Genomic DNA, 19,233 nt, shown 5'->3' on the forward strand with positions numbered 1-19,233 from the left:
CAGCTAGGTCACACCATTAGAGTAAGTCACATTTTGCAAGCTATCAATAGATTTTGTATAGTGGGAATTAAACATTATTTTTAGCCACTCTAGTTGTGTTGCTTGTTGGTCGTTTGTGATGTCACTGACAAATATTTCCGTCTCGTAGTATAGGGACAAAATTTAACCCACCTACAATTGTTTTTTTCCCAGTAATGTACGTCGGTTTATTTATTAAACCGTCTGACTATATGATCATATAAGCCTTAGAGATTAAGCGTATAAAGTGCAGATGTCGCTAGATTATGCCTAGTGATTCAAGTGGTTATTTGTTTGTTTATGTTTTGTTGTTGCACGTTTCGTTCTAAAAAGGGTAAGATATTTTTGTTTTTTTTTAAGTTTTATTGTTTTTTTTGTTAAAAATATTTGATATACTTTTTATATAACTGTTTTATACTAAATAACTTGAAATTATTGAGTTACTTACTTCTATATTCTGTATTTTTAACTATGGGTTAAATTTTGTCCCACTATACAAGTAAGGTTTTTTTTTTTTAGGTAGGAGCAAAATATGGCAAGTGACCGATTTCCAGAACCATTACCTTTTAAGCTTATTGGTTTGACCGAAAAGGATCCTTATAATGAAATTGAGAATATTGAAAATTCGGACAGTGAATTTCTAGGCATTCCATCAGATATCGACTCGGATAATGATAGTTGTAATGGAAATGATGTAGACGAGCCAGAAATCACAAATAATAATTCAGAACCGGATAATATGGTAATCTCATCATCTGATGAAGAACCGGAGAAATGGAACCCCGAAGACCTTATTCCACTGAGCGAATTAAAAACATTATTTAAAATACAGTGGAGTAAGAATAATAAAACGGTTCCACCTGTCCAATTTATGGAATATTCAGGACTAGCCCAAGTCATAAAGGAACTAGATAGGGTGACACCAAATAATATTTTTAAACTTCTGATTTCAGACAAAATTGTCGAACATATGGTGTTTCAAACAAACCTCTACGCAGAGCAAACTTTTCACAATTCCGGCAAAAGTTATAAGCCCACCGATAGTGTAGAAATGCGTACATTTATTGGTATAACTTACTAATAAGTATCAAAAAGCTGCCGTCATATCGGGATTACTGGAGTACAGATCCAATTTTACATGATCCCTATATTAGTAGACTAATAACTGTCCATCGCTTTGGTTGGTTCCTAAGTAATGTACATCTGAATGACAACAACTTCATGCCCAACCGAAATTCCGATAATTTTGATAAATTATATAAGGTAAGACCATTTTTAGAAATGTTGATATCCAATTTTCAAGCCTGCCTGCATCCTCACGAATTTTTATCAGTCGACGAGTCTATGATAAAGTTTAAAGGCCGATCTACGATCAAACAATACATGCCTGCAAAGCCAGTAAAGAGAGGCTATAAAGTGTGGATGATAGCTGATAGCACTGGATATTGCTGAGATTTTGAAATATATTGTGGCAAAACCAGTCCTGTTGCAGAAAAATGTTTGGGTACCAAAGTAGTGCTTCAGATGACACAAAATTTAAAACACAGGTATCATAAAATTTTCTTTGATAACTTTTTCACAAATGTAGCCCTAATGAATCAACTGTATCAAGAAAAGTTATATGCCTGTGGTACTGTTAGACATACCAGAAAAAATATGCCCCAATTTCTGGAAGATAAAGCAATGCACAGAGGCGACTCTGACTGCTACCTGAATTCTACAGGACTTTCAGCATTTAAATGGCGCGATAAAAGAACAGTTCACCTTCTTTCAAATTATCACAACCCAGATTACAAAACTGAGGTCAAAAGGAAAGCGAAAGACGGCAGTGTAGAAAGCATACCTTGCCCAATAGCGCTGACTGATTACAATAAACATATGAACTCAGTAGATAAATTTGACCAAATGACCTCGACCGAAAAAGCAAAAAATGTTGTGGCAATGAGGTGGCATAGAATCATGTTTTTCTTTATTGATGCTGCTGTTGTTGATGCTTACGTGCTTTACAAGTTATCTGAAGGGCCTTAAATGAACATAAAAGAATTTCGTTTGAATATTATAGAACATCTAGTTGCTGACAAATTGGTAACATCATTACAGGGTACCAAAAAACCATTACCAACTCCCATCAAAAAAAGGAAACCTTCCCAACCAGAAACAATTAGACTTACTCAAACTACACATCATTTTACGTGCTAAAATAATAAATTTCTTAAATTCTAGTTTTGGCTCAGATAATCTTAATGATACTATTTTTAACAAAAAACATTTAACTTCTTTAAAAAATTGTTTGGTTATTCTAAAGAGGAATGATTACATTCAGAAAGTGTTGGATTTCTTGGATTCAGAGGACTTTGTTACAGTCAATAGAGACCCCACCAACTCGTATTTTACTAAAGTTAAGCAAATGCTGGACAAGTGCAGTTTAACTCTTGAGTTCTTTAACACAAAGAAAGAAAAGCTGTATCCTATGAATCCCAGAAATCCAATTCTCTACGGTCTTCCAAAAATTCACAAAAACAATGTTCCCATAAGACCAGTGGTTTCTTTTATCAGCTACCATTTATCAGCTTGGTTAAACACAGTTTTGAGGGAGGTGACTAAGTTTAGGAGTGTTTATTCAACTAAAAATTAAGTGGATTTGTCAAATAGTCTGAAAAATCTTTACATACCTGACGGATCTATACTTATTTCTTTGGATGTAAAAAATCTTTTTCCTAGCATTCCCCCTACAGAATGTATAGATCTGGTAAGAACTCTATTATTAAAATCTTCCCTTAGTCGAGTTATAGTTGATAACCTCTTGGACTTGCTCAGCCTTGTTGTGAATCAAAATTTCTTTCAATTCAATAATAAAATTTTCAAACAAGTCTCTGGATTGGCTATGGGTTCATGCCTTTCCCCACTGTTAAGTGAAATTTTTATGAGCAACCTAGAAGAAAGGATTGTTAAGGGTAGGTTTGGGGAGTTTCTCATTGAATATAAGAGGTACGTTGACGATATTTTCATTGTCTGGAATGGCCAGAAAGAAGATTTGACAAATTTTCTTCGTTTTGTGAATTCTTTGCACCCAAAGATTTCTTTTACCATTGAGGAAGAACAAAATGGTAAACTGCCATTCCTAGACCTCCTTATAGAAAGACTCAATAATAAACTAATACTTGAAATATATCGTAAGCCCACAACTACTGATAATGTCATTCAATACGCGTCTATTTCTCCCTATCTATACAAATTTGCCTCCTTCAATTCTTTCTTTTACAGACTTTTTAACATCGCCCTGTCAAAGGAAGCGTTTGCTAAAGAGCTTAATATTATACAACATATTGCTTTTAATAATGGATTCCCACTTTACTTAATTAACAAATTATACTTTAAGTTCTTAAATAAATACAGGTTGACTTACAATCTTCTTCATGAGAAAGACCACAAAAAGTCCTTTAGATCTTTGTCATTTTTCGGCTCAATTTCATTAAATTTAGCTACATTTTTTAAGACCTCTAATATCAAAATCGCTTTCAAAACCGCGAATAATTAAAAAAAACAGTTAGTGAGCGTGATAAACAAGGCAAATGTCTTTTCGAAATCAGGGGTTTTCTCTTTGAAATGTGGGGATTGTGACGCTGTGTATATTGGCCAATCTGGAAAAAAAATTTCTACACGCGTTAAAGAACATGTAGCGTTGTTTGAGAAATTTAAAAATACAGACGTCCCTGATACAAAGTCAGCGTTTGCGAATCACCTGTTAGCTTCCACACATCACTTTTCTCCAGAGGTCGGAGCTGAAATACTTCATGAATGCCCTAAAGGGAAAAAGCTTGACCTTCTGGAGAGGATGGAAATTACTAAAGCCAAGAAGAGTCCTGTTCTTGTCTGTGTTAACGACGTATTTAATTTTGAACCCAACCTTATTTTTAATAATCTTATTTAATCAATTTTATATTTACATAATCTCTTCCAACTGAAATAAGTTTAATATTGTCTTAAAATGCCTTGGCTTAACAACAAATGTTTTGAACTTCTTCTCAGTGTTCCGGTAGCCCATAGGTTATAGTCTCTGGCTTGTAAGCTTGTTGTCGCGGGTTCGATTCCCAATAGGTGTGATATTATTTTGCAATTTTTTATTTTTTATTTTTTGGTTCTAAATAACTGTAGTCATCCTAACCTTAAATGTATGTTTATTTACTGTTTTGCCAACGTTAGTGGCTTTTTAAGGTTTTAGCCTTTTGAATGTCCTCTTTTTTTCTTTCAATACTAATTATTATTGTTTTAGGCCTGATGATGCTCTGAATAGAGCGAAACACGTGTAGCTTTAAGTAAATGTTGTGAGACCGTGACTTTGTGTTTTTCATTGTTTTTCGTCTGTTAAACTACACATCAGCCAGTACGAACCAGTAGACGAAGATGTGCAGTCTGTAGTCCCAAGGAATTTGAAATACGCACAAACTGGACCTGCAGCGTGTGTCAAGTTCCCCTATGTGTTTTTGAAGGTGGTAGACAATGGTACAGTGAAAACATCTTGTCGGACTTGCATTGTCTTATTTATTTAATGTAACACGACGTTTCGGTTGGTAAGTATCTCCAACCGTTATCAAGTGTAAACTGAGTTTACACGTATGTTTAGGAAATATGTATTAGGAAACACGTATGTTTGGGAAAGAACAAGTCTTGTTTTCAGTCCTATCGTACAAAATAACTTTAGGCAGTGGTATGGTGGGTCAAAATATGTACCATGGGTTTTTTAAAGAAAAAAGTAAAAAATTTGATATTTCTCAATGTTATGTTTTATTTTAGAGCACCTTGAATTAGTTTTTATGTTTTTTTGTTATAAATAAGAAGAAATTTTTTTTTGTGCCACTTAGGTAAATTTTTAATAATTCAAGATTCGCCTATTAAATTTTTTTTATACTTTGCACAAGGATTTGCCATACTGGTCTCTTCAAAAAGTTATCTTACATTTTTTCTGTAAAATGTGCAGGGAAGCCAATAATTGACCCCCTTTATATTTACATGGGATTTCATATGTTCCGCTCGGCGACGCACCACCCGGTATAGGAAATGAGTTGAAAAGCTAGGTTATCATTAATATATCCTGGTTTCAGTTTAATAATTTGAGGAGTATTGGAATAAAGTGATATTTTTCTGGTTTCATCTGAAAAACCACGCCAGAAAAATACTATTTCCACCATGATATAGGGTGAGCTGAAAAGCTGGATTCTCATTTTCATATGATTGTCTCAGTTTAATAATTAGAACAGTACTAGAATAAAAAAACAAGACAGAAAAACACTATTGCCCTTTTAAAATAAAAATGTTGTACCTTCTTCTATTTTACTTCATGTTTATTATGGGATGGCTTATAGCTACTTACAATATTTTAGGGACAAGCCATAAAAGTAGAGAAAGTATTTGTATCCTAAAAAATAATTATTCAACTGCTGTATGATTTAAAATAGAACCCTGTCGTGAAGTTTTCAAAGAGCATACAATCTCTAATTAAACTAGTTTTTTGACCTTCTCCCGAAGCGAATGCGAAACACGTGTCGAGAACTAAATAGTTTTGGTTAGTGGTAAAACTGTTTTGTGATTTGAGTGTGACACCAAATGTTTCACCCGTAGGACTACCGTAAAACGGGGTTACTTTGCACTGAGCAGGGAAACTTTGCACCGAACATGTAAAATTATATTTTCTGTAATCCTCCTCATAATTTTGTTCAGATATTTCTACTACCTCTAGAACACATAGGCAACATCGCAATACATCACCAACACGCTCGCGAATATCCTCCTAGTCGCCAGTTGTTTATCAGCAACCGTCCGAATATTAACCTAGAAATTCTCACTCTCCTGATCATTTTCTGGCTTTGCAAAATCATACTGTGCAGAAAGTCCCAGAGTACAAAAATTGGTAAGTACACGTCTAAAGGCTTATACTATAACCGATTGCGATTTGTAGTTGTTAAAATAACGGGTTTAAACAAGGATAGCAATAAAAAAACATTGTTTACATGTGCACTTATCACGTGGAATTGGGTATACTTTGCACCGCTCAAGTGGTGCAAAATATCCCCAACTTGCAAGTGGTGCAAAGTATCCCCTACTTGTCACGTCCAAACTATTTTCATTCGCAAGAGTAAAAGTTAAATAGGTAAATGGTTTTCAGAAAATGCCCAGACGTTATAAAGGGAAACTGGGATCTCGCAGATATGCAGACTACTCAGAAGAAGATTTGAAGGCATGTTTGTCAGCAATACAAGATGGCATGAGCACAAGAGTTGCCGCTGAATCCTTTAACATTCCAAGGAGAACTATTTTTTACAAATTAAAAGGAACACACGCTAGAAAACCTGGATACCCATCAATATTCTCTTATGAAGAGGAAAGATGTTTCGTACAATGCATTCATAGCCTTAGTGATTCTGGTTTTCCTGTTACTGGAATGGAATTGCGACAAATAATCAAGATGCTATTTAAATCGCAAAGGAAAAAAAAATAACTCGTTTTAGGGATAATACTCCAGGTATCGATTGGGTCAAATCATTTTTAACTCGTCATATAGACCTTACTGCAAGGATAGCCTCGAACATAAAAAGAAGTAGAGCAGCACTCAATGCAAACCAAATGACTGAATACATAGAAAATCTAAAACAAACATTAACTGGTGTAGAGCCGCATGCTATTTTTAATTATGACGAGAAAAACTTAACCGATGACCCCGGTCAAAAAAATATATTAACTAAACGTGGTGTTCAGTATCCCGAACGAATTTGTAATTCCTCAAAGAGTAGCATTTCTCCTATGATTTGTGGAAATGCAGCTGGTGAGCTTCTACCTCCTTATGTGGTGTACAAATCCAAGCATTTGTGGGACACCTGGACTGAGAATGGTCCCCCTGGTACGCGTTATGCAAATACTGCATCTGGTTGGTTGGAATCACAGACATTTGCAAATTGGTTCAGCACTCTTCTATTGCCCAGGCTTAAAAAAAATCAGGGAAAGAAGGTCGTTTTAGGAGACAATTCGTCTTCTCATATTAATGATGAAGTCCTCGATTTATGTCGAAGACACGACATTGATTTTGTACGTTTGCCTCCGAACAGCACCGTTACACAACCGCTAGATGTCGCATTATTTGCCCCCATGAAAAGAGCCTGGAGAGACATTTTATCTCAATATAAGGAAACTCATGTAGGGAGTAGATCAAATGTACTTGAGAAACAGCATTTTCCAATGCTTTTACGATCATTAATGGAAAAAATTCAAAAGAATAGCGCTGAGATATTGATTATTGATATGATTATTACAGTTGGGATTTAGGAAATGCGGTATCGTCTCTTGTAACACCGCTCTTGGAGCGGTTAACAACAACTAAGCAATCTAATATGACAACTGCTAGCGACACAAATAAATCAAGTTCGTCGGATATCGAAAACACTTTCATTAAGTATTTAGAAGATAAAAGACAGGAAGCCACACAGTTTTGGCCCCGTAGGAAGAAGAAAATAACGGTTTCAGCAGGATACAGTATTGCCCATTCTGAAATTAGTTTAACAGATCTAACTGGAGCATCTACATCTACACCTCTTCAAGCTGTTGAACCAGAAATCGTAGATGATTCAGAGGAGGACATTGTTTTGGACGACCATTTTCCACTAGCCAGGGATTCATCAGATGATGAAATAAATGAGATGCAAGAGATGGAAGAAGAAAAAGAATTTAATGAAAAACTCGTCTCAGGTTCTCTTGGAACAAATATTGTCGAAAAAGTCAAAAACTCTAGATTAGATGATGTTAAAAAAAGTTGTTGGTAAGTACGTTTTATTTTCCTATGAAGATCATGTTTATCCTGGAGTGATAACAGCAATAGAAAACGATGGAACGATGATCAATGCTATGGCCAGATCGATAAAGTTTTGGAAATGGCCAGAAAGACGTGACGAGATATGGTATTCGTGAGACAACGTAATTGGCGCCATTAGCCCTCCCAAGAAAATGTCCAAACGAGGATTGTACATTGTCCCAGAATGCGACAAATTGGGGTGGGATTAGTTTCAAACGTTGTATTTTTACTATTATAATGTTATAATAAAGTTTGTTAATTTAAATTGTAGCAATTTTCTTTACTTTTATGCTTGTTTCATAAATATATGTAGGTAGGTAGACTTAAATTCACAAAACTTGGCCCACGAACATTTTTTCGCATTTAATTGGTGCAAAGTATGACTTTTTTGGGGTATACTTTGCACCACTAATAAAACTAGGTTGTTCTCTTGATTAGGCAATATACGTAACAAATAGCTATAATCAGAGTTATATTACAACCTGCTCAATTGATATTTATAATAAAAAGTTCAGATCTTCTTTCGAGTGACGTTGCATCCTAACTAATAAAACAAAACTAAAAAAAAATGGTGCAAAGTAACCCCGTTTTACGGTATACCAATGGTGATTAGAGAACTGAAAATGTTTAACCAGTACAAGAGCAAACTTAAAATATTCTTAACTGACAACTCATTTTATAATATTAAGAAATACTTTGCTTAAATAATCTTCTGATATTTCTTTTTTTTATGATTATGTTCTTTTTCTCTTAGCTGTAAGGCTTATCCACGTTTTTGTCTAGTGTGTTCTCAAATTTTATAATTCTAACCCGTCAAAAATGTTTGTTTATTAGTATTTTTGTGCTGTAATGTTAGTATTTACCATTTAATTAATTTTAGTCTATTTATGTTATAGTATTTAACTTCTCACTTGATTTAGGGTAAAATCGGGAGAGATGACGTGCCGGGACAGATGACGCAGAGCCAAAATTACGGTGTAACCGTATCCAATTTATTAGTCGTGCACGCCATGTGGTAGAGCTGGTACTGTTTTCGGTTTCTCTTGTTTTTTCATATAAAAAGGCGTTAAAATATAGATGCAGTATAATTTTTCTAATTGGTAAGTACCACGAAGTTTCGGAACATGTTAAAAAATATGTTATTTTAACCAAAGTTCGTAAATAACCAAAAAAATACTTGACGTAGCAAAAACTAGGTTATGTTAGTAACGTGCTTATATTAAGGCGAGTGCGTTTACTTCATAACATATAGAATAATATAGGTGCGTCATCTCTCCCACACATCTGGGATAGATGACGCATAATTTATAAAAATTTGTTTACTTTTTTAAGCCAATGTTTATTTTCAGATCCTTCAAAATGCTAACATTTTACGGTCCTAGAAAAAGTTCAAGGGGCAAATGGACAGAAGAAGAACTGCTAAAAGCTGTAGAAGCTGTAAGAGTCAGAAACGTTTCAATAAGACAGGCTGCAAGAGAAAATAATATTCCTGAAAGAACGCTAAGATTTAGAATGCACAAAAACGATTTTAAGAAGGGTGGAAAATGACTTTTGGGGGAGGATCTTTGTGAGCATATTAAAAAGCTACAAAATTCTGGATTTGCACCAACAAGAACAACTGTTAGAATTTTAGCCTACAATTTAGCAAAATCGTTGGGTATCAAAAGTAGGTTCAATACACAAGCCCATATGGCCGGAAAAGATTAGTTGAAACTTTATTTAAATCGAAATAAGAGCCTTTCTATAAGAAAAGCAGAGGGCGTCTCTTTAGCAAGAGCTCAAGAGGTTAATAATTATTTTCAATTATTATCAAAAATGTTAACAGATAATGATTTGCTGAATAAGCCTTTCAATATTTTTAATATGGATGAAAGTGGCTTGCAGCTTAAAAATTATCCTGGAAAAGTTATTGCTGCAAAAGGAAGTAAAGATATTCATGTTATTAAAGGTCAAGAAAGAGGTGAGACTATAACTCTTGTGAAGAAAATATGCCGCCCGGAGCCATAATTAAAATGAGAAAAAAGTCTGCTTATATTTGTGAAGAGCTGTTCATGGATTGGCTAACAAATCACTTCATACCCAGGAAGCCAGCTGGAAAGTGTCTCCTGATTTTAGATAGTCATGGTTCTCATATGAACTCCTATGAAATGCTAGAAACTGCCCTGGAAAATGACATTTTATTATTGTGCCTGCCCAGCCATACTACCCATTTTTACAACCCCTTGATCGCTCTTTTTTTAAGCCACTGAAAAGTTACTTTAAACGTGCATGTGATGAATTTATAAGGGCAAACCCAGGCAAACGTATTGAACGCAGACATTTTGGGAAACTTCTTGCTGATTCTTGGACACGTGCAGCAACAACTGAGATTGGAATATCAGGATTTCGTGCTACAGGAATTTACCCCTTGAAACAATCTGCTATCCCAGATCATGCTTTTCTCTCTGTCGAAGAAAATGAACTACTTTCTCAACATTTACCAAATGAATGCTCAGAACCTGGTCCTCCTCAATCCACATTAACACCCAATGTAGTATTGACAAGTTCAAACTCTTCCCCTCTTAAGACATTGGATAATCATTCTGCAGTGCCTGTCGCTTGTACATCAGATTGGACGCCTTCAAAGATTTTAGAAGATCTTTCTCCTGTTCCCAAGATCGTAGCTTCAAAGAATCCAAAAAGAAGAAAACAGTCTGCCCAAGACCTAATTAGTCCTATCAACATTTTGGAAAAAAAAGGGAAGAGACTCAAAAAACTAGAGCTTGAAGCCAAAAAATTAGAAAAACAGAAGCAAAACCAACAAAAAGAAAAAGCACTCTCACTTTCTCGCGTGAGTGCTCTTAATTCTGCCAAACACAAATTAGTTGAAAGTCAGTCGTCATCATCAGATAATGATGATGATTTTTCAATTAATGATTCCACCGATGACGAGATTTTTGAAGAGAATAAATGTGTTGGTTGCTTAGATCCAAATAATACATTTTTCACATATAAACTTAAACATTTAAATGTGGTTTTTATTTACTGTCTGTCTCCTAATGTTAGAACTATAAACTTTATCACGCAACAAAAAAAGGTGCGTCATCTGTCCCAACTCTACCCTATGTTAATACTAATAAAAGACCTCTGTATTAAAATTAGTAATTACCGACCCTAATGTCCTGATATATGACCTGATGTGGTACTAAAGGAATTTATTACTGTGATGTTATCACTTACCGATATCCATTAGCGGCACCACTATTCATACTAGTCGTGCTTCCACTGTTAGAAATTCTGCCCGGACAGGGCGAATTGGTCGTTTTCTGTCCGTTCGTCGACGTACGATCACCGTTATCGGAAGCGTTTCCGCTGTCTAAAACGCTGGTCGAAGATCCTATAGATGTATCGACTGTTGCCAAAGGAGCTGTACGTTCTGAATCGGTGGAACCGGTACTGCCTGATAAAATAATTGATCATTCATATTTTTTTTTTATAAGAAAAAGAGTGTACATGGTTGTTCCTTACATTTAGACAAAGCTTAGCTCGGTCATTATACGGGGTGGAAAAAGACTTTAAATATAAAAGTTCTAGAGTTTACCTGAAATCGTCAAGAAAAGTTCTGAAATATAATAGATCGCGAAGTTTATAAAAAATATAAAGTTTGTGTTTTCTTAAATTGAACACCAAGATTTGTATAATGAGTGAACAATATTTTTCTTCTGGTATAAAAAATATATAAAATGTTAATATTTAGTTTACGTTTTTTGAAATATTTACATTTTTTAGAAAAAAATCTTAATTGCCGTGAAACTTTTTTTTGCTTCAAAAATTCACAAACGTCGGTATTTTTAATACAATTTCTATAATCTTTGTATAATTTCAACAAATCATTGAAAATAATCTCAGGATTAAGTACTTTATACTCCTTTGGATTGTGGATTGTTTCCCTAAAATCCTTCAAATTGTCAGGTCGTTCTTTATAAACGTATTTTCTAGATATGCCCATAGAAAACAAACTGTCTACTGAAGTCAGATTGGGGCTATTTGGCATCATACCCTGGTTTTTTGTTTCGACATCCTCACAAGTGTGAGGATTTTGTGGTGACATAACTGCAGTGGTAAACACGGATTCGTCCAGTCGTTTATTTCATGGTTACAGGTAAACCTCGATTATCCGTCAGGGGTCGGGACCAGGGTGCGACGGATATGAGAAAAAGACGGAAAAACATAAAACATTCATAAACATTATGTTTTTTTAAAAAAATCTGTGATTTTGGAAGCGTTTCTTTCTTGCAAGGTGGCGAATTTTCCTCAATAACACTAGTTGAACTAGTTCTGCTTCTTCTTGATTTTCATACCATTGTATAATTTTTGTTATCATATAGTTTCTCCATATCTACCTCCATAGCTTCCACATGGCTAATGCTATCTTCCGGATTACCTGGTAAGTCATCTTCACAATCTTCATGATCAGTGGCTTCTAAAGGTTTTAAAACGTGGTTAATTAATTCGTCGTCTGGTAAAATATCATATCCTACATCCTGTTTGTCAATATCTATCTAACCAATTAGAAACGTCATTTTCTGAGATGTCTTCGAATCCAGGAAGATTTGAAAATGTTTGCTTTATGGATGAAATATTAGGTGTTGGATTTTCATTCTGATCGAGACTGTATTTTCGGTAAGCAACAATTTGTTCCAATTTTTATTCAAGGTTTTTGCGGGTATATTGTTCCAAGCTTCTGCGGCAATATATATGCCATCTTTTATGGAAAATATTTTCCAATATTGTTTTAAGTCCGGATCTGTCTCGGAAATAAGTCCTTGAATAAAAGCCTTTCGATAACTTTTCTTGAAACTTTCAATAACCTCTTGGTCCATAGGCTGAATCAAGGATGTCGTATTTGCAGGCAAAAAGTGACAAGTTATTTTACCATCTTCGGACTTCTCTTCAATAGGATGAGTTGGCGCATTATCCATTAAAAGCATAGCTTCTTCGGGAAGGTTATTTTCACGTAAGTATTTTTTAACTTCAGGGAGAAAACACGTTCTAAACCAATCAATGAATATCTCTTGACTCATCCATGCACTTTTTTGGGTTCTATATTTCACAGGCAATAATCCTAAATCCATGTTTTTAAAGGCACGAGGTTTTTTGCTTTTCCAATGTCCACAAGCGGAAGCCTATGATCACCGCTAGCATTTGCACAAACCATAATCGTTATGTGTTCCTTTTGAACTTTATATCTAGGTGCTGACGTCTCAGAAGATGAAGAAGCTAATGTCGTTTGAGGAAGTGTCTTCCAATTTAAGCCTGTTTTAAACTTTATTTCTTTGTAGACCACGCTTTTTAATTTCCTCCCGAAGCTTGTTAATCTACCACACTAACACTATTAGCACTTAATTTTTCACCTTCAATATATAACTGCCTTATTCCGTGTCGAATTTTAAATTTGTCCAACCATCCTGTGCTTGCTTTAAGAGGCGGGTCGGTATTTAGCAATTTTTTATAGATATAGGTATTCCTTGACTTCGCTGCTGGGCAAACCAGTAAAAACAACCTCATCTAATTCATTGTGGGTAGCTAATTTCATCGTTTTTCGATGAGTAACATCACCATCTGTTGATTCCATTTTGCTGATATGGTTTTCTATCATTGAAAACAATCTCCATGCTTTTTTAAATCATTAATTTTACTTAGCGGAACATTATAAATTTTATATAGTGCATATTTTATATAGTGTTTATATATTACATACACAAACACAGTGCCGTCTCTAAGGTATGAGGCGCCCCGGGGCAAGTAGTGTTGTCAGGGCCGCACCGCCCCTGACAAGGGTGGATTTGTGGACCCAAAACCCAAGCCCCCCTCCCCGCGCTTTACTACCACCTCCCCACCTAACACCACAAAAGTTACCTAACAATGTCATTAGAAATATACGAAAAACATAAAGTCTATGGCCAGTAAAAAGAAAAACACAAAAGTAGCAAGTAACAAGTAATATGTTACAAGTATGAAATATTAATAAATTACGTTAATTTATATAACAAGGGGAACTGTAAATGATTGCAACTAAATATATTTTCTGGCTTTCGCTTCGGAAAAAGTTTAATTAACAACTGAATATCCACACTCTCAAGAATTTCGTGTTCAATCGAAATTGTTGATAAATTATTTAGTCTCTCATTTGACATCGTGGATCTCAGATGGTTCTTTATCAACTTAAGTTTGCTGAAGGATCTCTCTCCTTCTGCCACTGACACTGGTAACGTTAAATATATTCTGAGAGCTATGGTCAGGTTTGGAAAATTTGAAGCCAAGCCGTCAACTACCAAACATTTAAGTAATTTTTCCGCGCTAGCCTCCGATTTTATGAAAGTGTGTATCACTTGGATTTCACTGAATAAGTCGTCACCATTTATGTCTTTTTCATCTCTTGCCTCATCCGTGAGAAGTAGGTGTAGATCTTGGCAGCATTTCATCAACAATTGATCCGGATAAAGCTCTAAGTCAAATAGAGAGTTAAAAAATGAAAATGGTTCATTATCTTTGTTCATCAAATCGAATCTGTCTTTGATTGAATTAATGGAAACGTCTAGCATATAAAAATAAAAATTAATTTTGAAATTGTCTGTTGGATCGACGACATTTTCGTCTGCAACTTCGTAACTAAATTGTTGACGTTTCCTTCCAATTCGGGTTATATGAAATTCTGTTTCCGCTTTAACATCTTGGGCAATTTTCTTTGCTTCATCTAATAGATCGTTGAACTTTTCATCACGTCTGTTACTTTGTAAAAATTCCAAAAGATTTGTCAAATATTCTTTAACTCTGGGCAATTTTTATTCTGGATCTTGCGAAACCTTACTGACAACGTTGACCCTTTCAAGTATTTTATATCACATTGCCAGCGAGCATATAAATTTGTAACTTATTATTTTTTCTAAGATATTTTTTGCTTGATTCCTCGCAGACATATCCTTACTTGCGTCATCTCTCAAATCTTCCAAAGCGTTACACACATCTTCAAAACACTGCCTGAGTGGTTTTAAGGCATCTATTCTACTTGACCACCTAGTATCTGATAAAGCTTTTAGTGTCAGTCCTTTACAATGTTTTTTAAAAATATCCCAACGGTTGGTGGAAGAAGAGAAAAATACATATAGTTCTTGGACTAAATCAAAAAAGGTTGTTGTTTCAAAAGTCGATCGAGCAGTATCGTTTACCAAAAGGTTTAAAGAATGTGCAGTGCAGGGCACATAAAAAGCTCGAGGATTTATATTTAATATTTGGCGCTGCACTCCTTTATTTTGCCTTTCATATTGGCTGCGTTGTCATAGCTTTGTCCTCGCAATTTATAAATATCCAAATTTAATTTCGCCTAATTTAGGCCAGGATGTGAAGCGCACGGTCATGGAGCGGCAATATCAGGAGGCATTACTATGTGGCAATTCCGCCGCAAAGAAAAAATATCAAATTATAATTACTACAGAAATAATAGGGAAAAAGGAATTTTTATTGATTGAGAATGATTTTTTTTTCATTTATTATTCAGCAACTGCAAACATTTCGAAATTCTTGTCAAGCATTTTTCCGCCCCTAAGAAGCAGGCTGCCCCGGCGCTAGAGACGGCCCTGTACAAACCGTGTACAACTATCCACCCTATACCTTAAATATTGAAACCGATATTGGAAGGTAATTTGCACGATGCGTTCGTAGTGCATGCAAGTTAAAACAAATCAGTGGGTCGCGGATCGCGCGGTCGGGCTCTGTTAAATCGTTGCCGCCGGACTGCGAATTAAATTCTCCGGATTTCAACTACAAGGTGGGGGTGACGAATAGCAGAAGTTAATGAATAATCGAGGTTCTACTGTAATCTGTTAATTTTCGTACCAGCAGCATTTTGTAAGGATCCTTATATTAGGTGAAACTGTGCATTTTTTTTTCTGTAAATTTTTGCTGGTGATCTTCTTTCGTATAACCCATATTTAAAAGATATAGAAAAAATATTAACGGCGAGAAGCTGACAAATAATTAATTTACCGAATAACGTCTTAGTCAGGAGGATTTAGTTATATATTTCTTTTTTTTTTTAATTTGAATATTTGGAGAACAGCTAAACCAAACATTAACATATCATATATTGTGAAGAAATGGTCCATACTTGCAGTGGAGTCGTAGATTAAGGTAAAATGAAAATCCTACAGTCTCCCTCCACTTATTTATTAAACAATCCGTTATTTAAAATTTCCGACATGTTTCGGACACAGTGGTGTCTATTATCAGGGGATAAAAGGTTTAAAATTGGTATCAGATATACGCCCCAGGGTTTGATTCCATGTCAAAAAATCCTCTATTTATTATTATTGTTTTTTTTTTAATTTTGTTTCTTTACATTCTGTTGTAATGCTAAAAAAGATTTTTAGCATAGTGTTCGGTCCTTGTAAACAACAGAATGTAAACAAATAAAATAAAAATAATACAATAAGAAAAAAACAAGAATAATAAATAGATGGTTTTTTGACAATTAAACACTGGGCCGTATATCTAATACCAATTTTAAACCTTTTATCCCCTGATGATGAACACCACTGTGTCCGAAACATGTCGGGAATTTTCAATAACTGAATGCTTAATAAATAAGTGGAGGGAGACTGTAGGATTTTCAGATTTTCATTTTACTATATCATATCTTTTTGAATGAAGAAGAAAAAGGTCTTTCATTTAATAGACAAATATATAAGGTGTTCCATTTAAAAAATACAAACTTTGTATTTTTTATTAACAATGCGATACCCCTGTATTGTATTTTAAGGTAAACTCTACCACGTTTATATTTAAAGTTTTTTTTTTCAATTCTGTATAATAACCGAGCCACAAACCGAAGCCCATTTCAACCCATTTTATATGCGTGAACTCTAATTTATATCCTCGAAAGGTCGAAAAAGTTATGATTTCATAAAATTAAAAGATAAGCTAATTTTGATTCCAAAAAGATATATGTTTGTTAAATTGACATTTATTTTTGTATTAGAGGTTATTTTACTATTTTAATATCTTACATAGACTGCAGGACAGATAACACTTTAATTCAAGTCTTTATTTAAACTAAATATTTCTTAATAATATTTTGTTTTTTATAAAATTGAACCGATTTTAAACGACAAAGGAACATTGTAGGGGGATAATAACGTACATAACTTGTCTGACATTATTCTTTTATAATATTACATATTAACTGAATTTTTTTAATGATTTAAAATTTCAATTTTGCCTTAATACCTTTACTCGTGAAAGTTTCAAACCATTATTTTTCCCTGTTAGTACTTACAAAATTTTTGTTTAATTATTACTAGATTTTCAAGCTTTTGCTTAAAAACTGAAATATATTAACGTGTTTTCAGATAATAAAGCATAATAACCGATCTGAATCGATTTTTAAGTGAAATTACCTTTTCTTTGTTGATTCCCAGGCGGATTTTTTCTTCTGCCTAAAGGGGTGCAACCTGAGGATGATCCCTTACTACTTATGGACAAACTGGACCTAGACACTGGATCTGGTTCAGCCATCACCTCCCTACATGAACTATCATTGTAACAGTACCAGTTTCCATTTGGGTTGCAAGCGTAGGAAATATAATGGCCCCCATTTAAGAGACCAGAGTGACTCTAAACACATTAGAATTGGATAGAATTGCAATGAAAAAGAGTAGTTAGAAGATAGCAAACATTATTTAGGTATTTTTCTCAAACGCGTATTATTGAAGACTTACCACAACGGCATATAACTGATATTTAAGATCGAAAGGATCTTGACCCTCAATCAGTTTGTGCTCGTGATAATCCTTAAGGTTTTCGTCAAGGATGGGTGTTTTGATCAAGCTAGTTGATATGAGCCTTGATCTTGCTTTGTTTATCCTTTCTGGCCTTTGTTTTATTGTTGTTACCTGTTCAAAAATCGTTAATGTGAATATTTAAGACTGCGACTACATGGAAATTTAATTATAAGTTCTGGGTCAAAAACATGCCTACGTTATGTTGAATTTGATAAAATAAAAAATGAACACACAATAATATACACGTTCGGCGGTTGAAAAATTTGGAATATGATTTTTGCGTAATGTGTAAGGAGACGGAGTAGAGCGAGAAGAAACTTGGCTCCACCCTGGGCGGCTATCGCGTCGTCGTGTCGTTGCGCTTATCAGTCCGGTTAAAGTTCGGTTGCAATTCCAGTTCCGGTTCCGGCTGCAAGTTTGAGCAGTCGGGATGTGTAAATCGGTGTGCAAAAAGTTCTAGTGGCGATCAGGAACCTGATCGCTATCGAACCTGACGCTAGGATTGAAGAGAAGGTCAAGGTGTGTGCTTTTGTGGAAGTAAGTGAACCTTGTTCTAGCTCCCAAATTTTTGAAGAACTTGATATTCCAAGTCGTACGGTGCATGATATTTTAAAAAGAAATAAGCACAAAGCCTATAAAATTAAAAACACTCAAGAAATTTTTCCAGAAGATCAAATAAAACGCTTGGAGTTTTGTGAAATCTTAAGAGAAAAAATTTGATCAAAATGACGACTTCACAAGTAATATTTTATTTACAGACGAGTCATCTTTTTCTCTTCTAGGTCGACATAATTCTTCAGTCGTGAGATATTGGTCTCGGGAAAATCTACATTTGAGTGTGCCATTACGAACTCAATACCCGCAAAAAGTAAATGTTTGGGCTGGTATTTTAGCCAATCACATTGTAGGGTCTTTTTTTATTGATGGTATCTTAAACTCTGAGAGATATTTTTACTTTTATTGCAACAAAATATTATACCCGCTGTACGAAACTTGGATGTTAATTTTGAGGAAATTTGGTTTTAACAAGACGGATGTCCCGCTTACAACGCTAGACAAGTGCAGGACTATTTAACAAACACTTTTCCTGAACAGCTTATTTCCACAAGAGGTACCATACCATGGCCCCCGCGAACTCCAGATCTGACGCCTTGCGACGACTTCTTATGGTTCAAAATAATCATCCATTACTCTTAAAGAGACTTAAGTATATGAACAAAGGAGGGAGAAAGTAAACTCAAAGTCTAAGTCTCATAAATCAAGCGTCTATTTTAGGTTACGCATTTTCGCTTGATTTATGAGACTTATTATTATGAATTATTATTTTGTTTAAGAGTTATTTTTTATTTTATTTTAGAATATTGTATTTAGTTTTCACCAAAGGTTTTTAAGATTTCAGCATATTAAAGTTGTTTTTTTGACTTGTGATTATGAGCACGTTAAAAAACAACATAAATTTTTGTCTTTCGTGTTCGCGTGTAAAGTTCCAATACTTGATTCGAGGCTAAACTACCCATCTCCAAGCGCTTGCTAAACATCACTGCGGGCAAGCCGAAA

The 19,233-nt window shown here is 34.7% G+C and overlaps 1 protein-coding gene across 3 annotated transcripts in view; it reads right to left on the minus strand.

Annotated features, from left to right (window-relative positions):
- LOC126745283 (ubiquitin carboxyl-terminal hydrolase 32) overlaps nt 1-19,233 on the minus strand; it is a 144,466-nt gene that overhangs the window by 16,057 nt on the left and 109,176 nt on the right. For all 3 annotated transcript variants that reach the window (XM_050453050.1, XM_050453048.1, XM_050453049.1), the window contains exons 27-29: nt 17,614-17,787; nt 17,293-17,509; nt 11,078-11,297 (exon numbers count right to left, since the gene is read on the minus strand). In XM_050453050.1, the coding sequence (XP_050309007.1) occupies nt 11,078-11,297; nt 17,293-17,509; nt 17,614-17,787 (611 nt within the window). The remainder of the gene's footprint in view (nt 1-11,077; nt 11,298-17,292; nt 17,510-17,613; nt 17,788-19,233) is intronic.

Source organism: Anthonomus grandis, chromosome 15 (genome assembly GCF_022605725.1).
Source record: "Anthonomus grandis grandis chromosome 15, icAntGran1.3, whole genome shotgun sequence".
Classification (NCBI taxonomy): domain Eukaryota; kingdom Metazoa; phylum Arthropoda; class Insecta; order Coleoptera; family Curculionidae; genus Anthonomus; species Anthonomus grandis.